Raw genomic sequence first — 14136 nt, forward strand, 5'->3', positions numbered from 1 at the left:
CCAAACGCAAAGAAACAACATTTTTAGTTACGTTTTCACATTCATTTTGTAACATAAAAGAACAAGTGTGTGAAAATCTGAAACACACTGCATTTGTGTTGTCAAAATACCAAAATTACAGTAGCGTGTTCTTACAGTAGATACCAGTAAAATTCCACAGTTCTAAACACACACCTAGCCTATTTAAAGATACATTTCAATGTATATAATAAATGAAAAGAAATGCATGTTTCCTTCAAGAGTTTCTCAAATTATGCATTAAGTGTTTCAAAGCAGGGCCCTACTGAAATCTGTTTTATTTTTTCCCAAATCCCTTTTTCAGATTATTTTTTTTCCAGAATTCCATGTTTTAAAGTTTCATTTCATTTCATCATCAAAATGGTGTCTAATCAAATTACTTATTAAAACTGTGTACAAGTGAAAATAAACAATTACATATCAACATACCATTGCATGTTCTAAAAAACTTTTATTCAATACAACAGCTTTCTTGCTAGTGAGATATTGCTTAATTTTTATTAATCATTATTTATTACAATTATTAGTAATACTACAGTGAATATTACATTTTACTAAACGGTTGTAATAATTCTGTTGCAATTTATTCCATTTCAGGCATCGCGTCAAGCTGTTATTTTGACGTGAGCTATTATTTTGAGTGTGTATTTAACGGAAACTTCACTTCTCCAGGTTTACAGCGGAGATCTGCAAACAGTTTGTTACATGGTTTGCTACACAGTTTGCCAGTGTGATTGTTAGAGAGCAAATGCTGTGATTTAATTATATATAGTCAACTGAAGTGCGCAGCACATGTAAACGCATTAAAACGACAGCCCTAATTATAATATTAAAAAGTTTGCTAGATTTACACTGCTAAATAAGGTGGAAATGCGTCATCACAGTCTGTGAAAATATTTTTTTATTTAAACTGTTTTAAATATTGCTTTAGTCTTTCTTTACGACACAGAGACTACAGGAGTGCAAATTGAATGAAATCCCAGATGCAAATTATTGTGCAAATCCAATCCCAATCAATAAATAACCAGAAGAAAAAAATCATAATTATAAGAAGTCCAAAATACACATTGGACTCTTATTTTGAAATGTCTGCACTCCCAGTTGTGAACACACTGATGGATGATTCGCTGAGAATCTGTTGAATCTGATTCAAACTGGTAAGCTGGGCTCCTGAATACAAACTCTGTTCTTTTGGGGTGATTCATGAAAAAGATCAGATTCAAAAGAGTCATGTCATCAGGACTCTCTTGCGCTGGCTTTGTTGTTGCGTGTGGTGCAGTTAGCTCATAATTACAACAGAACGGGTGAAAAGTGACATGAGACACACTAGTGCATGCTCTAAATATGAATTCAGTGATGATATCTGATGAAACAGAATATAAATGCAAACAACCCGACTGTCACCAAAGGCGAACAGATTTTAAATTATTGTCGCAATCAATTATTTTTGGTTGCATTTGCAACCATTTTAGTCACAGCCTGGACCCCTGAATTTACGCTTACTTTATCTCCTTTTTGGAGCTTCAAAGGCATGGCCACCATCCACTTACATTTTTATGGTCCAATAGAGCTGAGAATGAGAACTTAGAAACTTAGTTTGTGTTCTGCAGCAGGGCTGGACTGGGAAGCGAAATTGGCCCAGGATTTAACTGGCCCAAATGTTGTTGAGCAGGTCCATTTCTGCATATTGCGGCACCATTTTGTGGTCCGTTCTGCATAACGTGGCAGCTCATTTTAGCTTATCGAGGCCGACCCACTGGCTGCTCGGTTCTCCTAATGGCCAGTCTACTCCTGATCGGCCCTAAAGTGCCCCGGCCCACCAGAAAAATGTCAGAATACAGAGTAAATAATGAGATAGTTTTCATTTTTGGGTGATCTATCCTTTCAAGCACCCAGAGCAAAACGCAAAGCACCAAAATCCAATCCAGCTGAATGAGAAACAAGAGTAAAAGACTGCAATACACCACAAATTTGAAACACAATTCACTAAACATATGAATAGCAATATAACTGTATCAATGAAATTGTATCAATGCACCTCATGAAACCCATTCTGTGTATTACACAACACAAACTCACTCAATAAACATACCACCCCTAAACATGATCTTAGCACATTTAGAATTGTTTCAAGTTCTGTTAACACACAATCTAGATGAGACACAAATAGATGGAGTCAAATGATTTTTTTACACATGCAAATACACTAGCTGACAGGCACGCATTTCCCTGAGATCTTTCTCACACATGCTGAGAGCAGCTCACAGCAGTACCAGGGATGCCGAATACATCTAAAACAAAAGGAAAGAGTAGAATTAGGATGAGACAGGGAAAACCGAGAAAGAAGCAATACAAAAACTGAAATAGGGGATTGATAGGAACATAAAAATACTACAAAAGGACCCTTGATGGGATACTGAATATGTCACACTGAGAAAAGAGGGCAAGTATGACTCCAGGAGGGAAGAAATCAAGACAGCACAAGTAGAAAGAGTGATATTTTAAGACATATATGGGCATCTGCACCAGTTCTGTCTGTTTAGATGTGCTCTGGTAACACACATATAGTTTGGGTAGGTCAAACACATCCAAGTATACATAGAAAGTATCAGTAGCAGCATTACCAATTTAGCAAAAAGGCTTGCCTCACTCTGGTCTGTGTGCTCTCCAGTATTCAGAATAACTATTTTTATTAATTTAGAGACAAATTTCATGTACACCCTTTTATTTAAATATGTTTTTGTGTTCTCTGAGAATCAAACCCATGACCTTGGTCTTGTTAACACCATTCCATACCAGGTGAGCTACAGGAAACTAATAGAAGCAGGAACAAAGAAATGCTCTGTACATTTTCTAAATAATATAGCAAGCACAACTAATAAACCCAAGAAAACTCACACTTCAACCTGAAACCACAGAGAATCAGTAATTAAGAGCTTTGCTTAAAATGTATATACAGCAATTCTCTGGCAAAAAAAAATGCTCTTTAGAAATGGTCACTCAGCAGAAAGTTTTTGATTAGCAAGTATGCAAGCAAGTATGATTAATAGGTGCACCCGCAATGTAGTGGTCATTTAAAACCATCATGTCGCCCTCCCCATGCTGAAATACTAGCCCAGCAGTTTAGTGTAAGGCGAAAGACCCCTGAGGAACACGCTCTATATAAACTCATAAAATAGGCTGCTTGTGTGGGATTTTGGAGTTTTGAGTGTGGACCCCCTATGCACAAAGCAACCACCTGAAGATAAAGTACACAGAACCACCGGCACACACAAACATCAGTGCATATAAATAGCCTACCCACACTAACAAACATGAAGCCCGCACAATACCCTCTCCCAATAAAACATCAGAATGCTTCTTTTTAACATGAATGTGAAAACATCTTTGACACATCCATATTTAATAAATTATATATAAACATACCTCATACAAACACTCTTCTCTAACAGTAAATCCCTGCTCTTTCCGAGAATATGCCTCACTAACACACACACATGCAAATGGCAGGAATATTTCAAATCTGCTTCTCTATTTAAATAAATGTTCCAGGTTCAATGCAAGATAAGCTCGATCAACAGCATTTGTGGCATAATGTTGATTACCACAAAATGAATTTTGACTCATTCCTCCTTTTCTTAAAAAATAAAAGAAGCAAAAAACAAGGTCACAGTGAGGCACATTCAATAGAAGAGAATGGGGTCAAAAATACTAGTGTTCCCGTGGATCCTTAAAAAGTCTTAAAATGTATTAAATTCAGTTTTACAAAATGTAAATGTAAAATCTAAACGATACAACAAAAGTCTTGATTATCCTTTATAGAGGTCTTACATTTTGGGACGGAAAGACAGGAATCTTGATATGACCTAATATGATTATCAAACTTCAAAAGAATTCAGTTTAATTAAATAAATACATTTGCTGAATCCTTCAGAGTGAAAACATTGTACTGACATGTGAGTGTTTCCTGCTTTTGCAGAGCACTTCTCAATCATAAGGCCATATCGGAAATGTATGACACGCGGTCATTAAAGATCAACTGTTGATGATATAGTGTTGATGAGATTTGACAATGTTTACTTTGAATTGTTTATATTGTATAATAAGTGTTTCAACTTTATTTTAGTATTTTAAACTTGCATATAGGCTACCCTGTTTTACTGATAAGCAATGTTATGGCAATGTTGAATGTGTTCCCCTGTCTGTTTAAGTTAGAGTCTGTGATAAATTATTTATTTTGAGATTGTGTGGTTCTGTTATGGTATGGGGATACAGTGAGATTCATTTTATTTGTTCAGGTCTTGAAAAAGCTCTTAAAAAGCCTTTATTCAGTAAATTATTCAGAATACATCAAATAAAAATTTATTCAGAATACAAGAATACATATTTATAAAGGCAAGGCACAATTGGTGAATTAAGTGTGATATGTCATTATTATCTTTTTAATAAGTGCTACACTTCCACTTTTATCTAAGTGAATCTAAATAGCTTGTTTCTTTAAATTAGATGTGGAGTTGTACACTGATGTTTTTCTTTATGAAAGGAAGAAGTGAAACAGAAGGCATTTTGTAGTCAACTACAATATTTTAATATTTCAACCACATTTGTATCTTTTGCTTAACCTATTATTTGATTGTATTATGAATACATAACACCGTTACATGTATTCCATTACAGCCCAAATCTGAGCTTCACATTTCTGTGTTAAACCCCTCCAAAAATTGTCCTCATTCACTTCCATTATAAGTGCCTCACTGTAACCTTGATACTTGCTTTTTTTTAAGAAAAGGAGAAACCAGTCAATATACATTTTTGTCAATTTAACTTAACCTGTATTGAACCCGGAACATTCCATAAGTAGAATCAGTGGAATAAAGTTCACCTACCAGCAAACGAGTAAATGTTAACAATGCAAGTAGGGCTGGGCGATATACAAGAAATATGTTCACTGTATTTTTATAAATAATATTGCAAATTGCAATATCCGATTACATCGTCAACCCCCATGCCCCCTATTTTTGTTTATTGATTTTGCTTTCAAAATTAAATTAATTTTTTGAAGCGTGAAAAACTTAATCCAGAGCTATTTCTAAATTCAAATTGCACTTTAAATTAAACGAAAAAGCAATTACAATAATGAAGTGGTCAAAAAATTTGTTTTTAACTGCCTCTCATTTGCCGCCACGCAAGTGTCCATCTAAAACAACAGGTGGAAAATTATTCTACAAATTGAGACCTAAACAAAAATGTATATGTAAACTTTAAAACCTAAAACAAATTTCAGGTTTTAGGTGTTTTTGTATTATTATAGGATTTGTGAACCTGCAGATCTGGGTTCACAATACATGTTAAGCTCGAACTTTTCCATGGAAATAAAGCGAACTTATCTCTGAGCACCTCCTGAGAACATCTTGGGTTATTTGCAGCATTCTCATAGATGACATTATTCTTGCAAACTGTTTTCAGATGGCTCAAAACAGCATTTCTTGTCATGTACCACTTCGGGACTTATTGCAGGTCACCCACTAAAGGGACAGAAGAGCAAAATTAACAGCCATTGCACATGAAATAGACAACCCACAATTGGCGGGTAGTGACTGGCAGCAGGTGCCAATTAAAAACCCAGGGCTACTATTTAATATTTTGGAGACTTCTCGGTTCCATTTCTCGGTCTGTCAATGAAGGGCGATATTGGCATCAGGATATTTGTGATATATCGTCTATATCCGATTACATCATCCTATTGCCCAGCCCTAAATGAGAGCAAACAAGTACTGTAGGTCTTTAGGACTTTTTTTCCTGCATTCTACAAAAAACAACCAATTATATGTATAAAGAGCTTGTGATTCAGTGGAGAGCTTTTTGCTATGGTTTATTTTACTTTTCGGTTCACTCAAATTTTTTTTTTTTAAATGTATGCATTTCAGTTTCATTACATAATTCCATAAATTTTAATACAGTAATTTTTAATAAAATACAATTAAAACCTACATATTTTAATTTGTTTACATTTCATTTAGTTAAACATTCTACAATTCAATTTGATGCAATTTTGTTATGGAATTGAAAAGTGTATCTTAAGAATAGATTGAGGTTTCTGAATATGGTTTCCTTTACTCTTGGTGCGAATATAACAAGGTTACAGAAACAACGTGAACAGATTCCATCACATACACAGAAACATGCACTTGAACACACATGTCCATATGGCCAATGTGAGTGAAGCTGAGAATACAGCAATACTCTCTCTTGCTCTCTCTCCACTAAAGCATCATGCACTGTAAGTCACAGACACATACTGTAAACACATGAGATGATAATCTAACCATAGCATGTATTGGTATAGAAGTCCTGATCCATAAGGTGACCCTCATTTCATTCTGTTTTATAGTGCTAAATATGGTTACTTGCACACACAGGTCGTATTCTATAACCAAACTGATTTACATTTTCTAAAAACATACTGTACCATTTCTGAACTCACACCTGCATTTTGAGAGTGAGTTTGGTAAACCTGCTAAAAAAAATCATACAATGCAATAGCCACTCTGCACTGCACACATTTGTCTCCTGTGCCTTTCATTTTCTTCAAGTGGATCCGATAACTCACAGAGATGGAGATATGAGATTTTTTGTTCCTCTGAAGGTTGAATCCCTGTCTTCCACCTGAGATGCTACCATCATATGTAAAAATAAAAACAATAAATAGCATTCAAAGCCACAATTAATTAATATTTGACAGACAAACTTGTGCCTTTATTGGACTCGCTGAAGAGAAAAGACTGTTCAGCTTGGCTGGGTATTAATACAGATTCCCCGATATGATTCGATTCAATATCAATTCATATGAGTATATTTCATGTATACGGGCCCTTTTGCTTACAGAAGAAATAAATTCCAGCTAAAGTTGTTAATTATAGGGTACCTTCTAACTAGGTACTTTACAAAAATTATATTTTATTATTTGTTTGTCGTCTTTTTGGTCATGTTTTAGTTTTCTAAAAATTAACAAATCCATGTATACAATAAATAAATATAGTATATTGCATATATTATTTTATGTTACAGGTTTATTGTTTAATTACATAATTTGTACTATTTACATGAATTTTGTTGAACACATGCTAAAAAAAACGCTACCGTCTCTTTAAGAAAACCAGGATTTCTGTAAACAGTGCCTGTAAATTAGTGCATGTTAATGAGAGAGACTCAAATAGCTTTACTTCTTCCATGCTATGCATGATTGGAATAATCTCATCTTTGGACATGCATTGCACAAAAACTCTCAACATGCAGTGAAAGGATCTCGCTACTGAATACTCCACCACTGTACTACACAATCACTGGTGATTGAAATCTACACATTTACCAGCCAGTTGCCAAATATATACTTTTTGGTTGCATAGAGCACAATTTGGTTGCAAATGCAAGTGATTTACTCTCATTGTAGTAGAGGGTTGCACATGAGAGCAAAAGATTGATCTTGGGTTTTAAGAATTGATATCGAGATCATTCAAATGAATGATCTCGATAGCTGCTGTAAGCTGTTATATGAACAGGACAATTCAAGTGTCACTCCTGTAAGTAAATACAGTTGTCAATCCCATAACTGTTCAATTAAACTGCTAGTCTAATTAGTTTAATTAAATTAGTCTGCTCTGACAACCCGACACACTGACCCTGGATCAATCTGTCAAGATATTCATCTCAACAACAATATATGGAAATTCATCAATCATTTTAATCTCAAAATTTAAAAGCAAATATTCCCTACAATACAATCCCTAGAAATACTGTTTCAAGCATTGATTTTCTCAAGCCATAATTCTTACATGCTGTAACAGCAGCTCTGAAGACACTCTGAGAGGAAGGAATGGCATCTCTCTCCAGCAAATATTGATTCTTTAACTGCAGTCACACTCAACCGTAATGATTCAACTGCAGCAGCAGCTTGCTGGCCTAAACTGGATCTTGCAAGCCTGAAAGCTTCCCAAACAAAAATGCATTGACTGAACTTCTAAGAGAAAATACAATGTCCTGAATCATGACAATCCCAAGAAATCTTCAAAGCAAAAAAAAAAAAAAAAAAAGAGCAATCTGACAACAAACCTCACGAACATGTTGACTCAATGCCTTTCAGGAAAAAAATTGAAAACAGAGAGAATGAGGGCAAATTAATGGATGTCATGGGGTCATTTTGAGGCCTCTAGAAGAGGGGGGCTTTTCAACAGAACTGAGTAAGATTTGCATGACTTTAATAGATGTGATAGGAAAACAATCATATGCTTGTTGTGGAAAAAGCGGACCCCATACTGACCCACATGTGTATTTCAAGACAAGACTTGAGGTATAAAAGCTAATGCGCTCTTAGCCATAAACAGTGTGTAAGAAGACTTAAAGATTCTCTACAATAGCTTTAACCTATATAACGTACCACAAACGTGGTAGATTGCAGCAATAGCTCTTTGGTTCTATTAGAAACTCTCTAAGAAAAGACTGCAGAAGAAAATTAGTGAGTGCGATAGAACCCCAACCCATAGTTCATGTTTTTCTGGAACAATTCCCTCCCATCAGACAGTAGTGAAAAGATCCTCTACCGCAGTATTCATTGTTTCACTCCAGATCGATCATGCTAACAAATGACAGCTCAAAACAATTATTTATATGTACTGTAAATATATATATATATATATATATATATATATATATATATATATATATATATATATATATATATTACTGTGCAAAAGTTTTAGGCACTTATGAAAAATTTTGCATAGTGAGGATGTCTTCAAAAAGTTACATATATAGTTATCATTTATCACTTAATGTCATACAAAGTCCAGTAAACATAAAAAACGAAATCAATATTTGGTGTGACCACCTTTGCCTTTAAAACAGCACAAAATCTCCTCGTTACACCTGAACACAGTTTTTTTTTTGGTTGTTGGCAGATAGGATGTTCCAAGCTTCTTGGAGAATTCGCCACAGTTCTTCTATCTATTTCGGCTGTCTCCGTTGCTTCTGTCTCTTCATGTAATCTCACACTGACACGATGTTTAGAGGGGGGATTTGTGGGGGACATGTCATCAATTGCAGGGCTCCCTGTTCTTCTATTCCAATCTTTTCTATTTGCAAAAGTAATGTTTGGGAGTCTAACATTTATATTTCCTATTGACACACTAAAGCTGAAGATATAATTAACCATCTTAAGACAAATGAATTTTTTAAAGACTTTTGCACAGCCATTTCTCAGACTAAGATGATACATCCTCTTATAGGACAAAACGTTAAAAAAGATGTATTAAAGGTTTATCACTAATATATATATATATATATATATATATATATATATATATATATATATATATATATACACACACACACACACACACACACACACAAGAACAGAGCTAAGGCAAAAAAAACATAAATAATGGCAGTCACTCCATAAGAGACAATATAGAGAACTGGGAGCCTAGCATTTCCGTTGAAATGAGAAAAGTCGCCTCTGCGCATAATTCACTGGCCGCATCATCTCATGTATGCAGGTATTGAGTGCGCGTGGACATCTCACCTTGCTGCTGCACGCGCACCTGCACACAACCAGGCAGCGCAACATGAGCTCAGACAATCCATTACACATATACATCTACATTAACATCTGAGGGTATATTTCCCACATAAATCACACTTCTAAAACAAACTGTTCAAAGTACGGTAAGGTATGCCATTATGAAACAAACCGAGAAATCCGATCCATTGAATTAGAAACCACGAGCTGCATGCGAGGTCAAAATGCCATTACTTACTCGCTGATTATTTTTATTACTCATGTTTGAAGAGTCGCTCGAAGATGCCGCGAGGAAATGCGAGCTCCGAAATCACAGTGCGGTCTTACGCAATCCTCCAGTCATTCACTGCCCGTTAACAGCAACACTTGACACTCGATAAGTCATCAAATCCCCATTGCTCAGCAATAAACGGTACACAGACTCTGTCAGATGGCTCTGTCACAATGGCAGAAAAATAAATGCTTGCACGGGACCATTGGTATTTGACAAGGTCATCTGGCCGCGCTCATCTCCCAGTCCCAGCTGTCATCACTCGGACTCTCTCTCTCTCCAGCCCGGAGGGGGTCTAACGAGCCTCGGTGAGAGCCAACCAGCGGGACTAGAGAGGGGGCGGCGGTGCTGACATCTGTAGGTTTACAGTCCCGAATATTCCAGCGTAGGGCTATCGAAAAACATCCGTTTTTTCTAAATGGTATGCAAAGCAAAGATGTAAACAGATCTTGTTTGCACTGATGTAATGTTATAGTCTATGGGAGATCAAAACAAAGCTCATAGTCTAAGCGCTGGACCAAAGCAATCTTTCTCCCCAAACTATCTTCCCTTCCTCTCTCGTCCGCTACAAGTCCACGGTGAATTACATCACCTCTCCAACAATAGCAGTGAATACGAGCCTCAGTGGAGCAGGCAGAGAAAATAATTCAGATCAGCACCTCAGCTCGTTGGGTTAAGCCAATTAAATCTTTATAAAGAAGCGAAATCCCAAAGAGACAACCCTGCCATGTAAGGAGTTTACTCCAAATACTAACCTTTCACCTAATGGACAGTTGGATTATATATATATATATATATATATATATATATATATATATATATATATATATATATATATATATATATACCTTGAATTTAATTTAATAATTTTGTCTCAATATTAATGTGATAATTTCCAGTATATTTATTAGCTAAATAATTGTAAAACATTTTTTTAAATTATTAATTATTAGATCAAACTGCCTCAAAATCAACTTAGATAATGATCAGAGGAAAATGTTGCAGTGTTTAGTGTCAAACAGGTGTTTAGGAAAACCCTTGTGGTAGTTTTTGATACTATTTAGTTTTTTGGGAGAAAATAAATCAAAGGAGCCTTTTACCCAGCGGCGCCATTAGTCCCATTGTACCAATACCATGGCACCGCAACTTTATATTTATTATTATAATGTATTTATTTATTGCATGAGTCATCTAACTATATATTTCCACCATTTCATGGAAGAATATAGATTACCAATGCAAGGGCATATGGTTAAACAGTCAGACCTTCAGATAATCATTTCCTGTGTCCATTAACAGATATATCAATACAAATTCAACTTAACTTCAGGTCATTTGCCACTTTATGGATGCTGATGGGCTTTATTATAAGCATTACTGTATGTAATAATCATAGCATCAAATCCCATGCATGCCTGAACAAACGCACATCAAATCATCATACAGATGCACAAGCCAATAGCATTTTATTCAACTCTGTCTTGTTTCTGACAGTCTAATGAGCAGTAACTTAATAAATAAAAGTAAATTTTTATGTAAAGCATTACGTTACTCAAGCGTTATTTTTACGTTATACGTTACTTTTTCCTCACAGTCAATTTCTCTTCTGCTATGTTGTACATTCTATACAAATAAGCAAAGCATTGCATGCAAGAGGCGTTACAGGTCATGCTAGCTACTGTACAACACTCATGTCAAAACAACATGGTAAACAAACAGTTATTTAGAAAGTAGGTCTTCACAATATAATTATTATAAAGAATCAATAACATGAATATGCATGATTTGTTTTTCCATCAACATGGCAGCCAATATGAATAATGAAGCATAACCACCGTCTTAAAGCAGCAAAGTCCAACACTTGAACATGCACCATATTTGTCATCATGTGCTGTGCCCATCGACAATGTCAGAGTCAACTTGAGATGTTCTTCAGAAGACAGGATAAAAATCAGTGGGGAATGCCAGTCTAACATGTTCAAGGAATAAGTCTAATGAATAACTAAAATATTTTCATTTAACTCATCTCAGTGCAATCTTGTTTTGAGTTGATCCACAGAGCGTACAGATGCCACAACTTAAAAGGCACATATTGATACAACTTGAATGGAATAGTATTTAATGCTACCAAAATGTCATAAAAACGGTTTGTTTCATTAATCACATTACTTCATTATTACAAAACAAAAATGTAGAATATTTTTAGAATCTAAGACACTCTGTGTACACAACCAATGTAGAACATTGCTCGAAGCCACTGATCCAAAGTCTTTTCTCATCCCATTCTCCTAGTTATATGGAGCTGTAACACGGAGCATATCGGCTGCATAAGTTAGTGAATTGAGAGAGTATTTCACCCTGCATATAATGATGTGGCCAGTGGAAGATTAGTTTTATAATCCCTCTGCCTAAACACATTTACAAAATGTTTAATGCAGTGTGTATTAACACATGAATCAACCACGTTTCACTCAACAAATGTTGACATCTAAAACACGAAATGCGCATGTGTTGATTGAAATGCGAGTTGATTGACAGGCGATGTCTGTATCTAAAAGGTGATTGGCTCTTTTACCTGCAAGGCGGGACTTCCTTTCTATATAGATTGACTGTTGGGTGCTAGAGCTTCTTGGTTGGGCGTTCCAATTTCTCCCATTAATTTAAATAGAAGTGACTCATCTCTGCTAAATAGTCTCTGGCCTCACACTCTAAAGAACTACAATGCCAATCATGCACTACACTCCTCCCTGAAGTTTGCACAATTTTACTCATGATTTCTCACAATAGAGGGACAGAAGTGTACAAAAGCAATGCGTTACTTTATTTAAAAAGTAACTCCGATATTATGGTGTAAAATAAAACAGAAAATGTACTTGTTACTTGAAAAAGTAATCCGATTACATGAAGTGCATTACTTTTATTGCATTAAACCCAACACTGATAATGAGTCGAATTACAGGCCCAACTACTATAACTAGTGCCTGCACAGTGTGGACTGGAGCCAGGACTTTGACAGACATACACTTAGATTCATTAAGCCACTTCAGATGGCTATTCCAGGGAGCACAGTAGGTAACATTCATCCAGGTGGAAAATAGCTGAGGAGACAGCCAGAAGAATGCCAAGCCACCCTGTGTGATTTTCCAATGAGCACCGCTGATGGTGGGTCCTTATGTAGCGCACCAACGTGATCTCATGAGAACTCGTATGTAAAGTTTGGTTCAAGCAAATGTACATACTCTTACATTTGCATTACACTGAAACATACAATATTGACATACTGACACAGCATGTAAACATCATAATTTTACATATTAACACCTATAGAAATGTACAAATGTTTAAGTGTACTGTTTGAATTGCTTAATATGGAATCATTCATAGAATGAATCAGTTAAATACATTTAATTTATAATCAATGAGATTAGTTAAATGCCATCATATTTATTTAATGCAGTTGACATAATATAGCATTTTATTGATTTCATTCAGTTCTGCTGCCCTATACAACATTTTAAAGGATTATATCACTTTAACCACACTTTAAAATGTAAAAATGAATAAAAACTCTGTAATCATTTAACCATTTATTACACATTTAATTTTATTTTTGTTTACCATGGGACACAAAAGGAGTTTTCAGAATATGCCCAAAAATATAAATAAACCACAAAAAGCACCATAAAACAACAATAGAATTAATCCATACATTTGTTAGCTATAATCCAAATCTTCAGACTTATTTCTGTGAAGAACAGACCCAAATTCAAGCCTTTTAATTCAATCTCCATCTCCATCTTCCGTCATGCCCGCTGTAACCATCAACACAGCAGCAGTTTAACAGCAGTGATGTCGAATGCTTATTAGCTCTCAAGTTCTCTTGACCGATTGCGACTGCCGTATTCTGCGATGTATGTTTGAATGAGATATGAAAGTGCCGTTCTGGAGAAGAATTACAGCGATTCATATTTTAAATTCAACTCTCCACCTCACACACAATGCTATTGTGTGCCGTCAGGGAGCACATAGGATGCAGCGCGTCGCCCTTTGGACTACTGCTGTACTGAATGTTGCCTTTTTCAATGGCAAATAAATGATTGCATTTCAATGCCTGTGCTTTTTATATGCTTAATAAATGGTTATGGTTAGGTTTAGGAGTTGGTGTGGGATTAGCAGCTGTAAAATGTATATAAATTAATATATTTGAACAAAAATGATTGATATGTACATTAATCTACTTGTTACATGTTTTTAAATAGTTGAAATGTGGTTC

General features: G+C 35.4%; 1 protein-coding gene across 5 annotated transcripts in view; it reads right to left on the bottom strand.

Moving 5' to 3' along the window:
* rtkna (rhotekin a) overlaps window positions 1-14136 on the bottom strand; it is a 101110-nt gene that overhangs the window by 28241 nt on the left and 58733 nt on the right. Inside the window, exon 1 of one of the 5 annotated variants that reach the window (XM_052115090.1) lies at window positions 9831-10413. The exons of the other annotated variants lie outside the window; for them this stretch is intronic. Coding sequence (XP_051971050.1) covers window positions 9831-9854 — 24 coding nt within the window. The 5' untranslated portion in view covers window positions 9855-10413. Of the gene's footprint in view, window positions 1-9830; window positions 10414-14136 lie in introns of those variants that run through there. 5 annotated transcript variants of the gene reach the window in all.

The sequence above is a fragment of the Xyrauchen texanus genome, chromosome 4 (genome assembly GCF_025860055.1).
Source record: "Xyrauchen texanus isolate HMW12.3.18 chromosome 4, RBS_HiC_50CHRs, whole genome shotgun sequence".
Lineage (NCBI taxonomy): Eukaryota > Metazoa > Chordata > Actinopteri > Cypriniformes > Catostomidae > Xyrauchen > Xyrauchen texanus.